This window comes from Lathyrus oleraceus, chromosome 4, assembly GCF_024323335.1.
Source record: "Lathyrus oleraceus cultivar Zhongwan6 chromosome 4, CAAS_Psat_ZW6_1.0, whole genome shotgun sequence".
Taxonomy (NCBI): domain Eukaryota; kingdom Viridiplantae; phylum Streptophyta; class Magnoliopsida; order Fabales; family Fabaceae; genus Lathyrus; species Lathyrus oleraceus.
This window is the reverse complement of record NC_066582.1, coordinates 194,271,677-194,294,680: the sequence shown is the minus strand read 5'-3', so window position 1 is coordinate 194,294,680 and position 23,004 is coordinate 194,271,677. Positions and strand designations below refer to the sequence as shown.

At 35.8% G+C, this 23,004-nt stretch overlaps 3 protein-coding genes across 3 annotated transcripts; all 3 read right to left on the bottom strand.

Annotated features, from left to right (window-relative positions):
• Positions 1–1,815: 1,815 nt before the first annotated feature.
• On the bottom strand, positions 1,816–5,792 carry LOC127074479 (serine/threonine-protein kinase SRK2I). Its single transcript, XM_051015805.1, has 9 exons — positions 5,219–5,792; positions 4,630–4,704; positions 4,449–4,550; positions 4,288–4,341; positions 4,051–4,143; positions 3,413–3,505; positions 2,730–2,834; positions 2,548–2,646; positions 1,816–2,399 (listed from the first exon to the last, which is right to left on the bottom strand). The coding sequence occupies exons 1-9, from the start codon at positions 5,393–5,395 to the stop codon at positions 2,106–2,108; spliced, it is 1,092 nt and encodes a 363-aa protein (XP_050871762.1). The 5' UTR covers positions 5,396–5,792; the 3' UTR covers positions 1,816–2,105.
• An 8,609-nt stretch (positions 5,793–14,401) lies between these two features.
• Positions 14,402–15,766, bottom strand: LOC127074478 (metal-nicotianamine transporter YSL3). The gene is made up of 5 exons (XM_051015804.1): positions 15,639–15,766; positions 15,423–15,557; positions 15,125–15,314; positions 14,912–15,029; positions 14,402–14,832 (listed from the first exon to the last, which is right to left on the bottom strand). Exons 1-5 carry the CDS (start codon positions 15,731–15,733, stop codon positions 14,402–14,404), a joined length of 969 nt encoding a protein of 322 aa, XP_050871761.1. The 5' UTR covers positions 15,734–15,766.
• Positions 15,767–15,885: 119 nt separating this feature from the next.
• LOC127136636 (26S proteasome non-ATPase regulatory subunit 6 homolog) lies at positions 15,886–17,954 on the bottom strand. Its single transcript, XM_051063173.1, has 5 exons — positions 17,758–17,954; positions 17,562–17,676; positions 16,527–16,617; positions 16,302–16,447; positions 15,886–16,207 (listed from the first exon to the last, which is right to left on the bottom strand). Exons 1-5 carry the CDS (start codon positions 17,897–17,899, stop codon positions 15,886–15,888), a joined length of 816 nt encoding a protein of 271 aa, XP_050919130.1. The 5' UTR covers positions 17,900–17,954.
• Positions 17,955–23,004: the final 5,050 nt, after the last annotated feature.

The following is a 23,004-nucleotide window of genomic DNA, read 5'->3' as shown; positions in this document are numbered from 1 at the left end:
TTCCATAAAAGAGAGTGTTTAATGTGGGTATAATCTCAAGGGCTCTACAAAAAAAAATTAAAATCCCATAATAAACACTCAATTGTTCAAATAGGGCTGAGAAGGGGCGACATTGGCAACCTTCAGAACATCGGCCTGAAAAAATAGTAAATAGAATTCCTGCTCCCATGTCGGTGGTGACTCGTGTATACATGTAGGAATATTCATTTCTCATTCCCCCTAGAATCCTCAAACAAGCCTTCTCTCCCTCGACATAGGGCTCTAGCAAAACGTCATCTTCATCTCCTTTACTGGTGGATATGTATAAGATCCTACGAAACAAATCGACCCTAGAATCATTACTAAAATTGAGTTAATGCTCGCCACTAAAGCGAGTTGCATTGGTGGTTGAGGCTGACATCCATGAACCCATTGGTTTTGTATAAGAAGAGGGAAAAACAATGTCACTTCTTTCGTCATAATCAGAGTTACTAGAATTACTGTTGTAACTCCTAAACTTCCCTTGTTCAACAAGCTTTCAATTAAACTCCTTGTCATGTTACCTCAAATTTTCTAAAAAAATAATCCCACATCATATGTCTCTCCTCACGTGTTTTAGGTTCAATTAAATTTCTATTTGCGCTACAATCTCTAATGAACATCGTCGCCTCGTCATTAAAAGGAAAAAAAGAAATAAGAGAGGCAAAATTAAATACATGCGGTGAAGATTCACTTGAGGAAATATTGGATTTATGAACTAAAGAGTAAGGTTGCTAAAGGAAGAGCAAAGAAGATCGAAGAAGCAATGAAAAATCAAAGACCAAGGGTCGTGTATTTATAGAAGAAAATCAATCTCCCTAAAATTGAATAGTCTTCAATAGGGTCATAACCATCATTTTTTTAACAGAGCATCAAGGGTAGTGTATTTATAGAAGAAAATCAATCTCCCTAAAATTGAATAGTCTTCAATAGGGTCATAACCATCATTTTTTAATAGAGGATCGAGGGTCCTGATCACAGCATGTGAACAAGACAGTTTTAATCATTTTATTGCATTAATTTCGTCTTTAATCTCAAGATTAATTGTTAACCCAAACTAGATCACTGTCAATGCCCTTTAAAATGCCATAATTAAAATTTGAACCCAAATATGCACACCAATTAAAAGGTTAGTCACTGATGCCCTCGAACACGCTCATTCGTAAGCCACTTCTCGAATAAGCCACTTCTCGAACACGCTCATTCGTAAGCCACTTCTCTCATTCAGGTCTTGTGCTTGAAGGATTGTGAACTAGAATATATTTTTCTTAACCACTTCACCCTTAGAAACCTTGTTTTTGAAGGATCGTGGGATTGTGATATATAAACTCCCTAGCTCTTAAGTAACACGAGGAATATATAAATAAGAGAAGACAAGACACGTGTTAGATATGTGGTCAAGCTCACCCCACTCTCTTCTGTGTCAAGGGAAGGGGGGATGATGTGCCAAGCCACATTGTTAAGTCTAACGAGACTCTCCCTATCAATAACAAAAATATTCATAGTTCTATAGATTAGCCGCATCTCCTATATTAAAATGACGAGTCGCCCTACTCCGCTATTGAGTGAGTCAAAACCTAGAGACGTGTACCGAGTTTGTAAGTATTAGAGTCGGTCTTTCAATCGGCCTCTCTATAAAACAACAACGTCTATAAATACCCAACCAGACTAGGAAGCAAAACATCGAATCACCACCCGTTACACCACTCCATGGAGCAGGTGCATACTGCATATAATATAAGAATGGACACGAAACATGATTCACCTAAAGCCAAACTGGCCAGGAAGCAACGAAAATGCTATTGTAAATATAATATATTAAGCAAGTATTCACCAGGAAAAGTGAGTAAAGGACAACAATAATATCTTCCCTTAACGAGTAATTCTTTTAGCATGTACGAAAACACCCCAACCCCACTTCTACAAAGGCAATACTCTTAAATGATGTGGACGTAAGAACCTCCATGAAGCACGCGCACATAAAAATTAACATGTACTTCTTTGTATTATACATATACTAGTCTACAGAAAATGCAGGCACCACATATTTCTCATCCTTGAGGCTGAAAATGCCATAAAGTTTAATACTAGTAAATGGCATACACTATCTCTCCACTGCTATCTATATCAAGCTCAGATTCATATTCCAATTCGTCAAATTCATCGTCCATATCAATGTTATCTGCCATAAACTGGTCTAGAGAACAGGTTCCAGCTGCTGGTATAGTAGCTTCTGAAATTATCTGCATGATTGTATCAATGCTCTGCATAGGCTGTTCAGGCTCTTCAAATTGGTTACCCATTATCTTCTCATCCATCAGGTCCATGGGAAGATTCGTCAGAAACCATTTATGTTTCCAGATTTCAGGCATGGTAATTCTCTGTCAAGGACACGTCCAAAGGCATAAGATACACTCAAAAGAGTAGAACTTAAATCATAAAGTGTAGTCAATAGGGATTTGGCCCCCAATACAGTAGTCTCAAATTTATGCATGCAACATTAAGTCAATTATTTGACATAGATATTACCTCCGCAGGGTCAAAAACAAAGATCCTTGAGATAAGGTGGCGACACTCTGGTGATATTTGAACTGCGTCTGGAATGGAATACTGGACACTGAGTACTCTCTGCAAAGAAACAACCACAAATGCTCTATCAATCAGACACTACTCATGAAGAAAATGAACTAATATCTTAAGATCCAACGTACCTGTATTGTCTTCCGGAAATCCTTTGGCTCATTAGGATCTTCAAAGGGATACGATCCCACTAGCATCACGTATAAGGTTACTCCACAAGACCAAACATCTGCAATCTGATATTTAAGGCAAGATAACATAACAACATTTTATTTATAATTACACTTAGAACATAGAATTCTTTCTTGATCCGCCAAAAATATACAACTACTAGAATAAGCACCTTAACAACTTTTCGAGCACAAAATGGTTAGGATGTAACATACCTCACTTCCCTTGATTGATATTAATTAAAAATAATAATAACAACACAATATTGTAAACAACAACAACAACAACCAAGTCATATCCCCTTAAGTGGGTTCGGCTACATGGATCAAAAAGACACAGTTCTAAACAGCCAACAAAGTAAAGATTTTTTAACTAATGTCAAAAAGATCTGAATTGAATGGAGATGACAACCAGAAAAGAAAAATGGTTTTGATCTGGACTGCTGACCAAAATGACTATTGGATTAAGTGAAAACATTGGCTACAAAATCTCATGGTTTTAGTTTCTTGCAAAGAAAACAATCCAGATCTCACACGCATACAAACTATGACAAGTTATTGACAACATAATTCTTCATTTAATCAAATGAGGCGGTAATAGTTCTACACAAAAAAGAATAATACCAAGAAATTGAACTCTCTACCTTTCCATCATACTCTTGCCTCAGTAACACTTCTGGAGCAATATATGCAGGAGTTCCCACAGTTGACTTTGGTTGTGAATGAAGCACTGAAGACTGAAAATAACACCAATAATCAGATTGCAAGATATAACAATAACGTTAAAAACTTAATTAAGTATATAGAGTTTCAAGAGAATGAAATTGAAAAATAAAAAAATAAAAAAGATGATAGTAAAATTCAAATCATAGGTGTTTAGGTTTTGATTATTTGGGAAATACATTTTCCTAGCTTCCGAAAAAGGGCTTTTAAAAAAAAAGACAAGCAATTATTTCCACAAAAGTAAGCTGAACGAAACAACCATATTCAAGTGTTCATCACCTTACATGCTTACAGCTTTTGACAAGATGAACTCTAACACACAGGAATGCAAAATGAAGCAGAAACTACTGAACAATAATTTAGTAACTTAAGGAGCTACCGAATTCGATCATTTTCACAGTCCAGAACGGAAGAACAAAAGAGACAAAAAAGCTATAAAAAAACAGTTAGACACAGGAAGTAGTTGAAGGTAAGCATTACACAACCAAACACATCCCAATAAAATGTATAATCACAGAACTGACACCATGACGTGCTAGTGAGATAAACATATGCCTACCTTGGAGTAACCAAAATCACATATCTTGAGACGAGGAGTCGGGCTTCCATCCAACAAAGTATTTTCCAACTTCAGGTCCCGGTGACATACTTGCTTCATGAAGAGACACAAAACACAACACCGATGCATCAGGCATAATGTTTAGAAAATCGACCCGTTACCTATACTAAATTGCAGTGTAGGGTAAACATGATTTAGATTAGATCAGACAACAGAAAATAGAAAAAGTTTAATTACCATTGCATGGCAGTAGCTGACCCCAGATATGAGTTGTTGAAAGAAGAACCTAGCCTGCATCATGTCAATAGATTATCATGTTGTATAACATATTACAAGTACAAATTCATGTTCTCTACGACTAAAAAGGTGCCGAGAAAGTAAGAAAATTAAACAAGAACCTCGTCCTCAGAAAAATGCCCAGCATTGCTGATTCGCTCAAAAAGTTCTCCTCCAGACGCATACTCCATTACAATGGCAAGATGAGTAGGTGTTAAAATGACCTGATTGAAATTTTACATAGCATCATTACACAAATATGTGATTACCCTTCTTCCTATAGAAACATAAAAATATACTAACCTCCTTAAACCTAACAATGTTAGGGTGTCTCAGAGACCTGTGATTAATGATTTCTCTCTTCACATTTTCATCTATCTGTGACACACAATAACATAAAATTATTAAAAGACAACAAAAATTGCATTAAAAAGTTTCATCCTAGAAATCATAGTAATTCTCAACAATTTTTAGTGTTCCATGCTATCATTCACACGATTGAGAGGCAAATTTACCAAATCACAAAATCAGAATTAATATCCATAAATTAAGTCATCTTAATTTAATGAACATTAACCCTCATAAACGTATCTCATCTATAAAAAGAAAAAGAAAAAAATTTACAAAATTAAAAAAAAAAAAATAGTAATTCATATTAAGGTAGTACTCAAAACAAAAACGGAAACTCAAAACATGGTATAAATAGCATTCCACGTCACGTAAGCAGCAACTAAAAACTCACCGAACAAACAATTAAAGCAAAAACGATGATCATGTGATAAAAAGAAAAACGTGAAAAAGATAAAAATTTCCAAAACAAGAGGCAACAAATAGAATAACAAAATTAAAAATTAGAATAAAAAAAGTTAAATTTGATAAAAATATCTAAAACCTTATCACCACGTTCGATATACTTGACGGCAACAAGCTCCTTAGTCTGCTTATCTTGCATCAACCTAGCAACGCCGAAATTTCCGGACCCGATATCACGGACTAGATCGTAACGGTCGCTGTCGTGCATGATCGGCATATCCATACCCGGTCCAACCGTCATCGCAGCCCGATCCATCACAAAAAACCAAACCGGAATTAAAAAACAAAAAAAAAAGACGATTAGAGAGGGGAGTGTTTAACTTTGGGAGGTGCGATTAAAGGTGGAGAATGGAAAACGGCATCGTTTAGGAGAAGACTTTTTAGAGAAATGGTGGTTTGTTTGTTGGTGATGGAAAGAGAATGGAATAGATAAAATATTTGGATGGCTGAATGGATTGAGGATTGGAATGGAACGAAAGCAAAGGGACTGCGTAGGAATTGGTGAAAACAGGAAGTAGACAAGAAAACGGCGCCGTTTTGGTTCTGTGTTTTAGGTGACGTACATTTTGGTTCTTCACTCGTAAGCAATCTTGTCTTCTTTTTATTTTTCTCTCCATTTTGTAAAATAGTGTATTTTGAGTGTGAAACGGGGAATGACAAAAAGTGAAATTACCAGGAAGGTTGGTTTATATTTTTGGAGTGACATTACATTTATTAAAATTACAGTCTCAGTGATTTTGTTAAAACTCTGAAATGTGATTTTTTTGCAGAAATTCACTGAAGTCAAAAATGCACTAAGGACAAGGATTCAATTCATATTTTAACAATTTGAGTTCAAGTTTTTGTTGGAAACATATATCTGCATATAAATGTTATTATTTCCGTTTTTTATTTTTATTATAAATTGGATTGCCATTTATACCATATATATATATATATATATATATATATATATATATATATATATATATATATATATTGGATTGATTGTTTCAAATCCGAGTCCAGATTCCTATCCAATAAATTATTCGGAAGGTATACGATGTCTTAAGCAAGAGACTCATAGGGATGAGATGTTTCAAGTAAAGGTTCGAGAATTATTCTTAAAAACTCAGGCTGTACATAGTCTCTCAAGCATAAAGTACGTCCGGATAAGATGTTTTAGTCACATGTTTTGGACATCTCTTTAGGAAACTCAAAAATGTCATGTATCATCTCGCGGCGATATCTTATTGTCTCCCTTACTGGAACTAGCCTATTTGGGGGTATGTGGCGAGGTTCATTCCTCATTTTTCCTACGGGCATGAATGTTACAAATATTTAGCGTAGTTGGCTTACCTAAGCTTGATCTTGTTGTTGTCTACGTCCTTGCTCAGCCTTTTGTCTCTTGATCTTCCGTATGGAGATAGACGTTTAACTTTAATGATTAAGTTCCTTAGAACTTACATAAAATTTGTTGTCATCATTACCCTTATTCATCTAGGTTGTTTAACCTTTAATATGGTCATTCTTTTTCACACGTCATATGCCGTTATAAATAAAAAGCCATAACGTATCATCCCTTCACATTCTCATATCACTTATTTCCTCTTCTTCTCTTTAGAGTCATTTCCCTTAGAATTTACTTTTCTTACTTCTAAGTCATAATGCGCTTCCTTAACAACTGGTTTTTCCTAACGTCTGATTCATCTTTTTCAACACATCGTGAGGTAATAACTTGATCTATTATCACTTTATTGATTTTATTTTCAATGATGTTTATTCGAGAGTGACATGAGTTTGGGAGCGTTATAGTGCCTCAAACTGTTTCAGAAAGAAATGAGTTGTGAAGTGATGCGTAGAGGTCTCCAAACGAAACATGAGGAAGGTCCATTTGGGGGTTTCGTGGTGATGGAGGTGTATGACATCTCCCTTAGTTCTTCTAGCGATAATGATGGTGACTTAGTGTCTTTTTCCTCAGGTTCAGTCAAGATTATCATGGAGCTTTCTGCCAGCCTTTTCAACAAAGAGGTATTGAGTTTCAACTCTGTTTATCTCAATGACTAATGAGTTAAGACCTTTCGAGTTTGACTGGAGTTGTACAACACTAACAATGAAGTCGACGTAATCCTGAAACCTTGTGTTTGGGAGAGAAAGTTTAGATGTGGCGGCCTCTTGGAGTTCCAAATAAATATTTCTATTTTTACATCGGGGTTATTGACGACTTCGGGGTGGATATCCCTTTTACCATGTTCGAACTCGAGCTCCTTAAGGTAATCAAAGTCGCTCCCCCCAATTTCATCACAACAACTGAGCCTTTTCTCGAGGATTCAAGGTTATTGTTGAGGTCTTGACATCACGTCCACCATTGACATCTTATTCTCCTTCTACGAAATTAAAGGCGTGGCTAAGGGCAATTGGGTTTCCGTGAGCGCCACCCATGGTTATGCTCTACTTTCTCCATAAGCCTCCAATTACAAGGGTTGGAAAGATAAGTTTATCCGGGTTAGAAGGTGCCTATTATTCTGAACTTATTTATGATAATGATGAATCTTACCAATTTCCTCTTTATTGGACTGGTGAGCCTGTTGCGATTATGGGCTATGAACCAAACAAACAGAGTGACATAGAGAAATAGGCGATTGATTTTTTGGAATAGTTTTGTATTATGTGGGTACGAGATTTGTTTAGATATGAGGTCGACTACCCCTAAATTGTTGGGGTTTCTAAGTAATGTGCTTTTGTTATATTTATTTTTCCTTGCTTTTATTTTTTATGATTCTGACCAACTCTTTAAATTTTCCAACTAAGATGACTCAAGTATCAGTGGTTGAGAGAAAGGTGATTATGAAAAAGAAGAAATCCTGTTAGGGCGAGACATAACCCATACATCAGAGTGATCCTAAAGAGTTTCAAACTCATACACCCAAAAAAGGGAAAATGTGGCATATGAGGCATTGGTAAAATTCTCCCCTTTTACCACCCTTCCCTCCTTAATTCAAGTCCTCCATGTTTACCATACCCATTAGCTTCTTCAATCTCTTGAACACTTAAATCGAGACTCCTTTGGTCAACAAATCGGCCTCTTGGTCTTCACTTCTACAATACCATAACCTCAATCTTCCTTCACTAACAAGCTCTCTCAAGTAGTGAAACTTCATCTCAATGTGTTTGTTTCTCCCATGGCAATGGGATTCTTAGCAAGGTTTACAGCAGAAACATTATCAACAATGAGCGTTACAGCCTCGCCATATTTGCTACCCAACTCACTCAACAATTTTTTTAACCACACGGCTTGGCACTCACACAACTAAGATGCAATATACTCGGCCTCACAAGAAGAGAGTGTTGCTACTAATTTCTTCTTTGAACAATAAACGATTGGTGCTTCTCAAAACATAAAGATGTATTCACACCAACTGGAATCAATATATTTGAGTAAATTGCATTTTCTTCCATTGTCCATTGCGGGAAAGAGTGAAGGAGAAGAGCGATCCAAGATGCAACGGAATTTAAAAGTTTCTCCTTTAGTGATCCTTACGAATGGGCATGATCAGTGATAGAATCGTTACCTCTTGTGGTGATTGAAACCTTTAATGCAGATATACGGAGCGATCACAAATGTTGAATAGTGACAACGCCTCTACTCAGTCCACACGAACGGATTCCTTCAATCTCAGTGCTAGCTGCTACGAATGAAGGCTTTGAGTGAGAGATAGAGAGAAACGAAATTACAACTGCACAAATGGTTCTACACAAGGGTTCTATTTATAGAACCACTTGTGTGGGCTGTAAGCTAAAAAGCCCACTTAAGTGTATGTGGCTCATATCTTATGATATGCCAAAATCACTTAAGCGTGTGGTACCTTACCATATTTTGTATTCTACTTAAGTATATCGTACCTTACGATGCTCTACAATTCACTTAAGTGCATCGTACCTTACAGTGTTCCTTAGTTACTCTATCTCTCATCAATCCGTCCTTTTGTGTGTGACCCTGTAGGTTTTCGCGACATTAGCAATTATATTAAATCACGTATTTAACATAATAAACAGTGAGCGGTATCTAGCAACACATCACTGCTACCCAAGACACGAAAATGTCATGTGATCTGACAAATCCTTTTGTGATAATACTTATGTGTACAATTACCCTTTTGCTCCTATGTCTATATTGAACACAAGGCATAGACCGTGTCATCCTTGTCCAGTTCAATATTGGGACCGTAGACATTTATCTTGTTAAGCATGATGGGAAAATTCCACCTAGGTCACTCATGTCCCTCAGCATGCTCCATGGAGTACCCATAAACTATCTTTATGTTCATCCAGTTACGGACAACATTTGATCAGCAATAAAGCACTCGACTATACATCTAGGGTCCATAGTGGTTTCAGGTCGAAGGTGGTATAACATGAGAATAACTTATGACACTTTGCATAACATTCTATATGGTATTCTCATAGCGTGTCAATCCAGTATAAATATTACCCTTAATATTCATACCTATGTTTAAGACTTTATAACTCCTTATCCATGATCCATGAGATGTGATCATCAGTCTATATACATAACAGTCTTAATGCTTTAATGTTATCCCACTTCACAACAAAGCTCGACTACATATACTTTAAAAATGGTATCCTTATGTTTAATGGGATCTCGTGATTAAGTCACACTTGATACATTAAACGGACTATCTATTCTAGAGACTTTATCAAACAAACATAATAAAGAAAAAGCCTTTTATTATTAATAAATAATTCGATACAAGTACCAAAAGTATTAGCCTCTAGGGCTTACACCAACAAAGAGAACTATGCAACTAATGGATCCTTTGAGGTATCTTAGAATCCTCTTTACTTCTGCCAAGTGAGACACCTTCAGTCTCCCCATCAATTGGCTCACAATATTGACACTAAACGTCAAATCTGGTCATGTATTGCACAAGTAACGTAAGGATCCAATCAATCTCCGTACTGAGTTGGATTAAAATCCTGCTCATGCTTATCCTTTCACAATGATAACCTTGGTTCAACAGGAGTAATGGCGGCATCACAATGCTTCATTTCAAATTTCTTCAAAATCTCAATAAGATACCTTCTTTGGTGCATGAGCAAGCCCTTCTTGGACTTGTAAAACTCAATACTAAGTAAGTATGTCATGAGGCCTAGGTCGGCCACTCAAACTCCTTCATAGGCTCATCCTTGAACTTAGAAATGCAACATTCATCGATGTGTGTAATTAACAAATCGCCTACATAGAGACAAATGATTATCACCCCTTCATTTGTATCCTTCTTCATCTACACAACATGTTTAGATGCACACTTCTTAAAGCATGTATCTTTTAAGAAACCATGTATCCTCTTGTTTCAAGTCGTACGACACATTCTTCTATCTATAGAACTTTGACTCGTGGTTTTACATAACAAAATAAAGGGGTTGCTCTACATAAACCTCTTCTTCCAACGGTCAGTCCAAAAATGCATATTTAACATCCATTTGATAAATGGACCAATTGTTGTTGTTTGCAATTCCAACAACCAATCAGATGGTCTTAATCCTTGCTATCGTGTGAATACCTTATCAAAATCTATTCCCTCCCTTTGCAAAAATTCCTTAGCTACCAACCTAGATTTGTGCTTCACAACTTCTCCTTTGGGGTTTTCTTTGGCCTTGTACACCCATTTCACACATATATGCTTTTCCCTTAAGGAAAACCAACTAGATCCCAAGTATTGTTCTTCTATATCGATTTCAACTCCTCCTTCGTATCACAAATCCATTTTGGATAACTCAAGGCTTCCTCCATTTTAACGGGTTCGGATTTTCCCATAAGTGCAAAATGGACGAAATCACCATCGTTATTGATTCGGTTATCCTGGAACAGTTCATATTCTTGGAGTTTATAAGAAAAACTTCTTTGCTTTGATGATCTTCTAACATTTTCCTAAATTCGAGCTTCAACTGCGGCTGATTCTGCACTCTTAAACAATGCATAAACTATATTTTCTACAATGCAGCCAATTTCACTTTTAGAGCAATCGACTTCACCTTGCTACATTTCTTTAATTTCATCGAAAACAATGTCAATGCTGATCATGATACTTTTGTTTGCTTCATAAAATAGTTTATAACCACCGATAGAGTGATACCCTACAAGAATCATCAATTCTCATTATCATCCAACTTCTTTCTAAGTTGTCCCAACACATGTCCATATTCTACCAAATCGAAAACTCTCAATTGAATCAGATTCAGTTTAAATCCAGACCATGCTTCCTCTGGTGTAATCTTTTCAAGCTTATCTATTGGATATTTATTCAAAAAATATGCAGCTGTGGACACTGTTTCTCCCCATAACTCTTTCGGCAAGTTCTTCCCTTTCAACATGCTTATCACCATGTTAATGGTCGACCTATTCTTCCTTTCGGTGACACCACTTTTTTGCGGTGTATAAAGAGACACTACCTTGTTCACAATTCCCTCATGATCACAAAACTTCCCAAAATCATTCGAGACATATTCACCTCCACCATCCGTTTTGAGAACTTTGGTTTTGTGACCGCTTTGCATTTCAACCATGGACTTGAACTTCTTGAACACCTCAAGTACCCCATCATTTCTCTTCATTAGGTACGTCCATAATTTTCTATTATGATCATCAATGAATGTGATAAAATATTTATTATCACCAATGAAATCAACTTGCATCGGTCCATACATATTCGAATACACCACCTCAAGGTGACACTTGTTTCCAAAACCTGCATCCTTGCTGAATTTTCCCTTATGTTTCTTCTCTTGCACATATTCTTCACAATTTTCAACCAGTATGTTGATCCATGACATCTCTATTACCATCCTATCATGGCTTCACAATTTTCAACCTGCATCACGCGTGCAATACATCCTTTACTTTTATATCGATGTGTTATGCTGCGTGTGATTATTCCAGTAGTTACACGCTTTTGCTCCCTTTTCACCTAATTTTGACTAATTCCCTATTTCTCCACACTTAGTCATTTTTTCCTATTTCTTTGGCCTTTATTCTTCATTTTTACTCCTCTTTAACTTGTTTTGATATGTTTTTTCAACCGAAAATATGCAATGACAGAGTGTCATCATAATCCTTCTTAAGTAATTGACCAATACTTAGAAGATTACACTTGATTCCGGGATATACAATACATCATTTATCAAAGAATGCATGTCATCCCTTCGCTTGATCGATACATCACAGATCCCTTCTATCGTTAGAGTGGTATCATACGCGAACTTTACTTTGTTCTTCATGGCATGATTTATTGTAACAAACCAATATTATCTTCCCATCATGTGTTTTGAACATCCAAAGTCCAAATACCATTGATCGCTTCACTATACAACCTCCTTCGTAGTCACCATGGCATTTTCTTCAGCATGAACCAGTTATAGCATATACGTACCCGGTTACAGCCTTCTCTGCCAGCCTGCTGTAACGCATTGCAGCTAGTCGAGACTTTACTACTAATGCATTCTCCTTCAGTGATCATCACCAAGAGTGTGTTCTCATAATCAAACTCTTGTCTAGTAACTTTAACTTTATCTTCTTGAGGTTCTTTCTTATTGGTATTGTACTTTCTTACAAAATGCCCAAGCTTCTGAAAATTATAGCACTGCACACTACTCTAGTCACTTATATATCTTTCTTCCACATCTACCTCTAACATTTCCACCTCTAGAGTTGGTTGACTCACTAGCCCTATTACCATTATTTTCACCCTTTTGAATTGTTGAATTCTTGGAATTTTGGGATTCTCTTTCACTAAAATTCTGAAATTCCCATCTACCTTTGTTCATGGGACACTTTCCCTTCGTCTTATTGTCTCTATCATTGAAACGGGCTTGTAAAGCAATCTCCGTCTTTTCCTTATCAGCATTCTTTCATCAATTATCTGCTTATGCGATTCAAGAGAGTTGTACAACTCCTCATTGCTCATTGTTGCAAGATCCTTCGTTTCCTCAATCACAACCACTACATTGTCAAATCATGGCGTCAAAGAACACAAGATTTTTGCGACAACATACTGCTATGTTATCATTTGTCCACACACCTTCACTTTGTTTACCAATCTTGCAATTCTCGTTGTCAATTCGTAAATTATTTTCTTCTCTTCCATTTGAATCAACTTCACATGCCTCTTGTGAGTTTGTAACCTCACCACCGTTGCCTTGTCAGCTTATGCATATGCTTTCTCAAAGATTTCTCACACTTGCTTCGAAGTTGTACAATCACCAACTTTCTCAAAATTATCTGCATCAACACATTGATGGATAAAAAATATCGTCTTGTAATCTTTTGTCTTCTCTTCCTTATGCGAAGACCTTTATGCATCAGTTGCACCTTCTACAACTGGAGTAACTCCATTCTTGACCATTTTAAGAATATTTTGATAACCAAACAACACTTTCATATGTTTGCACCACTTCTCGTAATTCTTTGCACCGAGAATTAGGATATCACTACAACAAACAAGACCTTAGACAGCGCTTTTTTTAGCCTTAGACAGCGCTTTAAAGCGCTGTCTAAACCTCCGCTGCTAAAGGTTTAGACAGCGCTTTTTTAAATCTTAAAAGCGCTGTCTAAGCCCCCCCCTTAGACAGCGCTTTGGCCAAAAGCGCTTTCTAAGACCCTCCTATTTTAATTTTTTTAGGTATACCTTAGACAGCGCTTTTCAAAAAGCGCTGTCTAAGCCCCCCCCTTAGACAGCGCTTTTGCCTAAAGCGCTTTCTAATCCCCCCCTTAGACAGCGCTTTTTACAAAAGCGCTGTCTAAGGTATACGAAAATTTTTGAAGCTTTTGTTTTAAACCACATTTTTTCCAGGTTTATAAACCAGAATTTCTACCTGTTTTTAACCAGATTTTGACAGACAATTATCACATTTTATATATGCCATTTTGGCCTTTTTTCTACCAATTTTTGGCTAACAAATATATATATATACCAATTCAAACCAATTTTGCCTTAAATGTATCAAAATATATACAAATTTATGTACACATTTACAAGTCATTACATATACTACAAATGTACACATTAATTACACAAATTTATGAACAAACATTGAGCTCTATCATGAATTGACACCACTCCTCTTTGATTTCGTCCACTTGATCCTTTGTATAAAATGCACACTTGAATTCCTCAAAGTACTACATAATAATATAACATATTTTGAATTAATTCCAACTATTTAATTATATGAGATATGTGTAAATATAAAAATAACTCATAAGTTAGAAATACATACATCGGTGGGAATCTAAGAATCCGATGAAATCGTGCATCAAATCGTGCATCAAATCAGATGAAATCGAAACAATTGATTTAATCAAACCACACCCTACAAGTCCAGCAACTACACCGTCACTTTTTCCAGCCAAGGCTGCAAGTACAAAGAGAGCTACTTTTCCATAGTTATAAGCCATGTTCATATCGGTTAATCCAGCACCGTAAGCATTGCAGAAGCCAAGAGAAGGCGCAAAAATATATGCAAACAGGACAAAATACCACTTCACCTGAGGGAACATCAACGGGATTACAACAATAGAGATGACGGAGAAAAATATGTACCCTGTACATGCCAACCATATTGGAATATTTTCTCTCGCAAACATTTCGTTGCGTCTTAGATCATCAAGAGGCAACTGTTTCTGGTTACCGGAAACTGCAAATGAGGAGAGTATGTTGAGAGTATGAACGAAACCCTCAAGGACTAGAAAAATTATAAGCTATCACTTACTTACATGTATTATTAAGATTCTTCTTTTTCATGTTGGCGTGGATATTTGTGGCAGTGAAATAGAGAACTTTGACAAAATTGTAAAACCCATCACCAAGAATCAAGGCAATGGAAATGAAAACCTGAAGCAAGGGATAAAAATCAGCTAAGGTGTAAAAAGAAATAATTTTATATCTTTTTATTAAGGTTCTTTAATTAATTCTAGCTAAACTTAAACCTTATAACCATTGAGACTCTTCATGCTACTTTCTTTTATATTTGCAGGGAACCATTCTCCTTTTAGTCCTCTGATTAACGGCCACATGATGCCCCATGAAACCACAACACCAAGAAGTAATGATAAATTAACAAGATGAGAACAGATCATTCCTGCTCCAACATAAGTCATACTGAAATCGAAGTAAAATCTGCAAAATTGTAGCGCTTTAATCAGCAACAATTACATAATTATTTCATATGTAGTTGAGAACTTTTAGTACTACTAGTAGTAGAACAAAAAACAAAAGAGAACTCACGAGTTTTTCCATGCTTGCAATCCAAAAGTAGGAAATTGAACAAATCCACAAGTATCTCCACCAGTAAAGAACCACTGAAAGAATGCCCAGACAAAGCTCGATGCGAAGAATTTCACGAATCCATGAACCTGCTTCCTGCAAAAGAAGTTAAACAAATTTGAGAAACTCCAAAACATTAAAACTAAAAACAAAAGAAAAGACAAAACAGGTTCATACTTGGCCATGACATCTCCTTTAGGTGTATGGAATCCATTAATAAGAACCGCAGTAGCAGTTCCACTTGGATAAGTTAATTTGTAGTCTATTATCATGATCTGTTAAACAACACAAACTTCATCATCAGCACCATTCAGGTCAAACATCTTTTCCTCTTTATCGGTACAAACAGAGGCTAGTACTTAATCCCCCCTCTCTCTCCATTTGATAACAGCAAAGTGATCCGCCCACAAAATAATCCAACAACTCAAAAGCAAAAAAAAATGGTTTCACTTAAAATATCCCCAATATAATCCAAACAGAATGTTGCAGAAATCATATCTTGATAATAGAAACATGTTGACAACATAACCAATTCACATCCCAAGTGAAAACCGAAAAAATAGAAAAAACGCAACCTTAGTGGGAACTGCCTCCCTTCCTCTCTAATTGAGTACCACAAACCCGGTGAGATAGAATCCAAAAACAATGTTGCAGCCTTCTCAAAATTTCTAGTGGACATGCAGTAGAGGCCTTCATACACTTTCAGCCGGTTCTTCCTTTCCCAGTCACCACCTTCTTCAAACAAGCTGTAATAATGTTGCAAACAGTTAGAAAGCCATCGCTTAAATCAAAAACATAGCAGAGGATATAACTACAGATATATGAGATTCAAATAATTACCTTTTAGCTTTGTCAATACTTTTGGAAATTAGATCAAAATCCATGTCAAAGAAACCAAGCTGCAGCGTATAAAACACCAAGTCCATCTTCTGCCCCACTGCAACAGTCTTGGTTTCTGTTATCTTGAGATGTTCCAGGGCTTTCTCCTAATACATGGGATAGAGTGATGACTTGATTCCAACAGCATAAAGGAGATGAGCAATCAATTATAAATGCAATGCATACCTTGTCCCCAATCCGGATGAAAAACAAGGATTTTGCCAAGTGAGCCTCGCGGACTTCACTCTCACCTAAGTTTTCCTCGGCATCAGCAATCCTAAAATGAGACATTCACATGGACTATCATAAGTGCAAGGATAATTAAATTTGTCACTTTTCAAATAACAGTTTGTATCTCGAGGAATTGCAATTAGAAAGAAAAAAAAACAATTACTATGACCCAACCTTGGTATTTATCCTTCTCCCAGTATTTTAGGTTTTCAAATGGTACTTGCTGAGTTGAAATTTCCATATTTTCACTAAAAAAAATAATTATCTTTTCTATGTTGAAAATGAAGAGCAGTAAGTCCTACAAAGTATGCGGGTTCTAGCAATAGATATGTCGTACTCCCATAAACAGGTCAAATTCATCAATCGATAATTCTATTTCTAGGTTCTCTAGCAACATGCAGATATCACAGTCACAGCCAAATAGCAAAGCTACAAAGAGGGGTTCACTTTACGCCATCTTCAGTATGGTAGCACCATTGCATCTTTTCCTAAAATATGGAGGGCATGGATTACAGTTCTACTGTGTCTGCTCTCCCAGGGTGAAAATAAAATAATTTGATCAATCATATCTCATTCTTAACTCAGTACGCACTCAGCCCAAAGAAAACAACCATGTCAAAATCAATTTTACACTTCTAGAATTGCTTTTGACTCATCCAAGATGAAAACCAAACATACACTAGCTAAAAGAATCAACTTAGTTCAGAACCTCAGTGATAACAGTGGTGATGATTAAGATCAATAACCAGCAAAACATATGAACAGAAAAACACTTGCCAAATCCATTAGTACAATTCAGATAAGTAAATCTCATATAATATAGTTAATTGAAAAAATAAACATCAAGGAGCCATCAGTGTGCTATACTTAGATGGTAACCCTATTATTGTAAAATTTTCTGCAATTCAAAATCCGAAATTTTCAATTGGGGTTTACAGCACCCAACCCCAAAAATCTTAAGGTAATGAAAAAAGCAAAAGAGAGACTCACTTTTCGTCAAGCTTCTTAAGCTCATCGTCAATTTTAGCACGCATAGAGTCCAAAAGGGTACGATCCATATCCAAAACAGAATCGGCGACTAGGGTTTCGTATAAAGGGACCATATCTGTACAAAACAAAAACACAAAAGGGAATTAGGGTTTATATAGAATAGAAAATAGTTGAAAGAAGAGGGAAAGATTGAAACCATGATCCTTGACGAATGTGAAGACATCCTCCTTGAATCCAACTTTGTCAATGTCTTGAACATCGGGTTGTTTGAGGAGGAAAAGCTTGTCGGCGAGGACGAGTTGTGGCTGCTGAGACTCTTCTCCTTCCGATGATGCCATTGCCGCTTATGCTTCACCGCACGATGCAAATCTAACTCTCTTTCACAGGATGCCATTGCCGCTTATTTTAATTAGACCTTAGACAGCGCTTTTGTGGAAAGCGCTTTCTAAGGTATGCCTTAGACAGCGCTTTCCAAAAGCGCTTTCTAAACCCCCCCTTAGACAGCGCTTTTGGTTTTAATTTTTTTTTTTAATTTAAAGACTTTAGACAGCGCTTTATCGAAAGCGCTGACTAAGGTCTATATTTAAAAGCGCTTTCTAAAAGCGCTGTCTAAGGGGGGGGTCTTAGACAGCGCTTTTAGAAAGCGCTGTCTAAGACCCCCCCCTTAGACAGCGCTTTCATTATTTTTTTGGAACATTTTCCGTGTTTTATTTTAATTTTAACCTTAGACAGCGCTTTCTTTTATAAGCGCTGTCTAAGATGCGCTGTTAAAAGTCATTTTTGGCGTAGTGTATTCACATGAATTGGTTCATTGGAAACATAAAGCAATTTTGCACGCTAGGTGTTTAATGGATAAAACCAGACTCTTGATGCCAAATGTTAGAAAAAAACAACCACAAGATTGGTGAAAAATTGAGTGCAGAGAGAGAGAGAGAGAGAGAGAGAGAGAGAGAGAGAGAGAGAGAGTGAGTGAGTGAGTTAAGGGTGAAAATTATGACTTATTCATTAACGAGATACCCAAAAGATATATATACAACTACATAAGATGAGGTACAATTGTCAAATAGAAAAACTGAAAAATTAACGGATGTAACAGGTTGACATAAAACTGCAATCGGTTACATTTAACTAATGTCCCAAAATTTAGAGGAAATGTAACAAATATAACATGTTGACATAAAATATCGATTGATTATATTATGGTTTTGTTTGATAAATAAACAATGCATAACAAGATGTAATTTGTTGCATATTTTCTATAACATATTATATTGACTTGAATTATATTATTTTTTCAACAATATTAAAATAAATTAAAGTAAAATGCATGTTTAAATCTTAATAGAGTATAAAGTAATTCAAACTTGAGAAAAAATATATTTTTTATATAATATTGTGAGTAGTCTAATTGCTCTGATGCGTCATGCCTAAATGCTCAAGTGCCGCGTACAAGTCAGTGCTAGTGCCTCTACGCCCACACTCTCGGACTTAGTCTCGGAGTCGCCGAAGTTAGTGTCATCACTGACAATGATATATATGGAAGAGATAAGTGACATAATGCTTAGGATCACCACTTTTATTCATACGAAACTTTATCTTATTCTGTTTGAATTAATTTATAAATATTTTTAATATGATGATCGTTTTTTTATGTGAAAAAATTTCTATACATTTATTAATATTTACTCCATTCCAATTTTTTTAATCATTTTATAAGATATCAATTGTAATATATTGTACATAAATTATATATTTTAATGCGTAATTCAAATTTTCATTCCTAAGAAAAGAGTGTAATTTACTATTAATAATACCTGTTCTGTTTATTAATTTGTTAAAAATAACGCTTTCGATTAATTAAAAGAAAAAGTTGTGGATTTAATTAAATTGGGAATGAGTTGGGTGTGTGTTACTGTCAAGGTACGGCAATAACCTACTACCATTAAAAGGTTTTTGGCTTCAAGTGAATAGAGAGAAAAAAAAAAGTGCTTTTGAGCTTTAGCTTATAATGGGATAGATAAAAGGACGGTCTCGTGGTCAACGTGGAAAATTAGCTGTCCCCCAAAATCTATTTAACAATTAACAACTACCCTTCTAATCAAATACGTGTCTATTTTATATTTATATCGATATTTTTATATATTAAAAATAATAAAAATAATATTAATTAATTAATAAAATTAGAAAAAATATCTTATAAATTAAAATAAATCTTTCATTTTAAATATTTTTTATTTTAAATAAATCACTCATTATATAACCGAGGAAATAATAACGTCCATATTAGTGCGGAGTGATGAAGATCCCGTGGGTGGGTGTGAATTACTGTTAGTGTTTGTCAATCATGCTTTATTACTCATGAATGCACGGATGAAAAAATACGGAATGAATGGATTATGCGGTCAATGGAGATAAGAATGTATTTATTGTTTGGATAAGGAAGTCATTTTCAGTTTAGAAATACGGGTGAAGTGTTTGAAATGCAAATCAAGGAAAAGCTTGTAAACTTAGAAAGGAGTATATTCTGCATAATTCGCACACACTCAGGATAAGTTATATATTGATTAACAATTAAAGCTCTAATTGGTATAAAAAAGCTAGTCCATCTAAGAATAATTGAATGTGGATTAAGCAAATCCTTTTCAAATTTATTAAGCCTCTTTAAAGGTCTGAGACGGTCATGATTCTATTGTGATAGAAATGTGACTTAGAATTTTTATATTATTTAAGACAGTAAAAATTGAAATAAGGTTATTATTTAATCTGATATTTCTTTTCCCCTTTTATCTTGTATGTTAGTTAGTTTGTTATTATTTCTTAGGTCCAATAACTTATATAAACAGTCAATTGTAATATTTATTTAATGAGAAAAATAGATGAATAAATCTCTATAGTTAATCTTCAATATGACATCCGAGCATGGCGATTCCGATGATGATCAATCTGAGCAAGAACCTTAATCTATCATCATCCCACCCAATCCTGCATACATTTTGAATAATTCTGATAATCCAGGAACCCCTCTTGTTTCTTCAACCTTGAATGACAACAATTATCGTACATGGCTTTGAATCATGAAAACCGCTATGCGTGCGAAGATGAAACTCAGTTTCGTTGATGGTTCTATCAAGAAACCTGCCTGCAATTCTGCAAAATTTTCCAGCTGGGAGAAAGCAGATTCCATGGTCATGGCATGAATTATCAATGTGATCGATCCAAATCTGCATGGAAGCATCTCGCACGCATTAACTACCTGCGAAATTTGGATTGATCTTGAAGAAAGATTTTCCCATATCTACGCACCACTCATTCATCAGTTATGGCGCACCATATGTCTTATGCAGAAAGATTCTAACATGAGTATAACAGAATATTACACCAAATTCAAGAGACTTTTCGACGAACTTGATGAACTCCAACCAATACCGGAGTGCAACTGTGGAGCCTCCAAATCTTTAACCAAAACAGATGATGAACAACGCGTGCATCTGTTTCTTGGTGGTCTTGACAACGATCAATTTTCTCAAATCAAGGGCATCATCTTCAACTTTGATCCCCTTCCATTGCTGTGACACGTTTTCAACCTTATACAATGAGAGGAATCACGATTAACAACTGATACAACAAGAAGCGTTAACATTAATACATGTTCAACTTTTCACTCTTCCAAACATGACAAATCAAAATGACGTGAATACCCGAAAGTCAAGTGTGATCGTTGTGGTAAAAATGACCATGTCAAAGAAAAATGCTTTGAAATTGTCGGCTATCATGCGCATTGGGAAACCAGAAGAACTCCAAGAAGAGACTACATATCATCAGTTGAAAAATGTGATGTTGCAAAAGGTTCAACATCGGGGCATGCTTTACATGGCACTCGCACCAAAAATCCAGTTCCTCTTATCGATAACATTAGTGGTAATGTGCATGCAACTCATACATGGATACTTGATAATGGTGCATCTCATCACATTACTCATTTACCATCTATTTTGCATAATATTAAGCAATTGTCAAAGTCTTTCCAAATCATTACTCCCATTGGAAAATTCACCCTTGTTGATTGCATATGAGATGTATTTTTGTCCCCTAATTTCATACTACATAATATGCTTCTAATTCCTTCATTCAACTGCAACTTGATTTCCATTCATAGATTGACTTGTGATATATCTTGTACGGTAACTTATGATCAAAATTGTTGCATAATCCAGGACCCTCTAACGAAGAAGAAGATTGGAGTTAGTAGCATGTATGAAGGTGTATATCTGTTCACAAAGTCATCTCAACATGGATTCTTAGGGGCAGCTAAGAAAGACTTAACTACTTTGTGGCACACTAGAATGGGACACCTTTCTCCTCAAGCTTTACAACAAATTTCACATCATCTTAAATGTACTTTTGACTCATAAAAATCAACCTGTTGTGATATATGTCATAAAGCAAAACAATGTAGAAACTTATTTCCTTCTAGTAATAATAAAGTTACTACAACTTTTGATTTGATCCATTGTGATCTTTGGGGTAAATACAATACTGGTACACATAATACAATATTTTCTCACAATTATTGATGATTACACTAGAGGCACTTGGGTGTACCTAATGAAATCAAAAACTGAAACACTGCATCACTTGACTACTTTTTGTAATCTGATCAAGCGACAATTCAATAAAACTATCAAGAAAATCCGCAACGACAATGGTACAAAATTTGTTAACTCCAAATTCTTAAATTTCATTCACCAAGAGGTCATAATTCATGAAACTTCTTGTGTTTACACCCCACAACAAAATGGACGCGTAGAACGTAAACATAGACATATATTGAATATAGCGCGAGCATTACGTTTTCAAGCCAACCTTCCACTACACTTTTGGGGTGACTGCATTTTGACTGCATCATACTTAATCAATCGTACCCCCACTGTTGCTAATAAAGGCCTCACTCCCTATGAGCTTCTTTTTGAAAAGGCACCCCAATATAATCATCTACACAGTTTTGGATGTTTATGCTACATGAAGAATGTCTCCAAACCACTAGACAAATTTGATCCACGAGCTGACAAATGTTTATTCCTTGGATATCCACATGGACAAAAAGGCTAGAAAGTTTATAATCTTCAAACTCATACTTTCCATATATCACGAGATATCTTCTTCTATGAGGATACTTATCCCTTCCTTCAAGCATCAAACCCATCTTCCACCAACACTGTTCACAATTCTGCAGAATACTATAGTGATAAAGAACCACAAACTGATTCGGTTCCATCTCTTGCAGATATTCCTCCTATCAATTCACAAGAACTTAACATTGGATCGATAAATCCTGACACTCCTGCTGTTGACAATTTGCATCAGGACCATGCAAATCACTCACCAGAATGACCTAGCAACATTCATGCACAAGATGATCATACTCCAACCAACCCAGTTTCAG

Excerpts from the sequence above, each read along its gene's own strand:
- LOC127074479 (XM_051015805.1), bottom strand. The coding sequence starts at position 5,395 with ATGGATCGGGCTGCGATGACGGTTGGACCGGGTATGGATATGCCGATC. Across the intron at positions 4,342-4,448 it reads GGCATTTTTCTGAGGACGAG|GCTAGGTTCTTCTTTCAACA; the intron begins GTTCTTGTTTAA and ends GACATGATGCAG. Across the intron at positions 2,835-3,412 it reads GGCAAGAGTATGATGGAAAG|ATTGCAGATGTTTGGTCTTG; the intron begins GTAGAGAGTTCA and ends CTTAAATATCAG.
- LOC127074478 (XM_051015804.1), bottom strand. The coding sequence starts at position 15,733 with ATGATAATAGACTACAAATTAACTTATCCAAGTGGAACTGCTACTGCG. Across the intron at positions 15,558-15,638 it reads AAAGGAGATGTCATGGCCAA|GAAGCAGGTTCATGGATTCG; the intron begins GTATGAACCTGT and ends CTTCTTTTGCAG. Across the intron at positions 14,833-14,911 it reads GAAGAATCTTAATAATACAT|TTTCCGGTAACCAGAAACAG; the intron begins GTAAGTAAGTGA and ends CCTCATTTGCAG.
- LOC127136636 (XM_051063173.1), bottom strand. The coding sequence starts at position 17,899 with ATGGCATCATCGGAAGGAGAAGAGTCTCAGCAGCCACAACTCGTCCTC. Across the intron at positions 17,677-17,757 it reads CACATTCGTCAAGGATCATG|ATATGGTCCCTTTATACGAA; the intron begins GTTTCAATCTTT and ends TGTTTTGTACAG. Across the intron at positions 16,208-16,301 it reads AGTATTGACAAAGCTAAAAG|CTTGTTTGAAGAAGGTGGTG; the intron begins GTAATTATTTGA and ends ACATTATTACAG.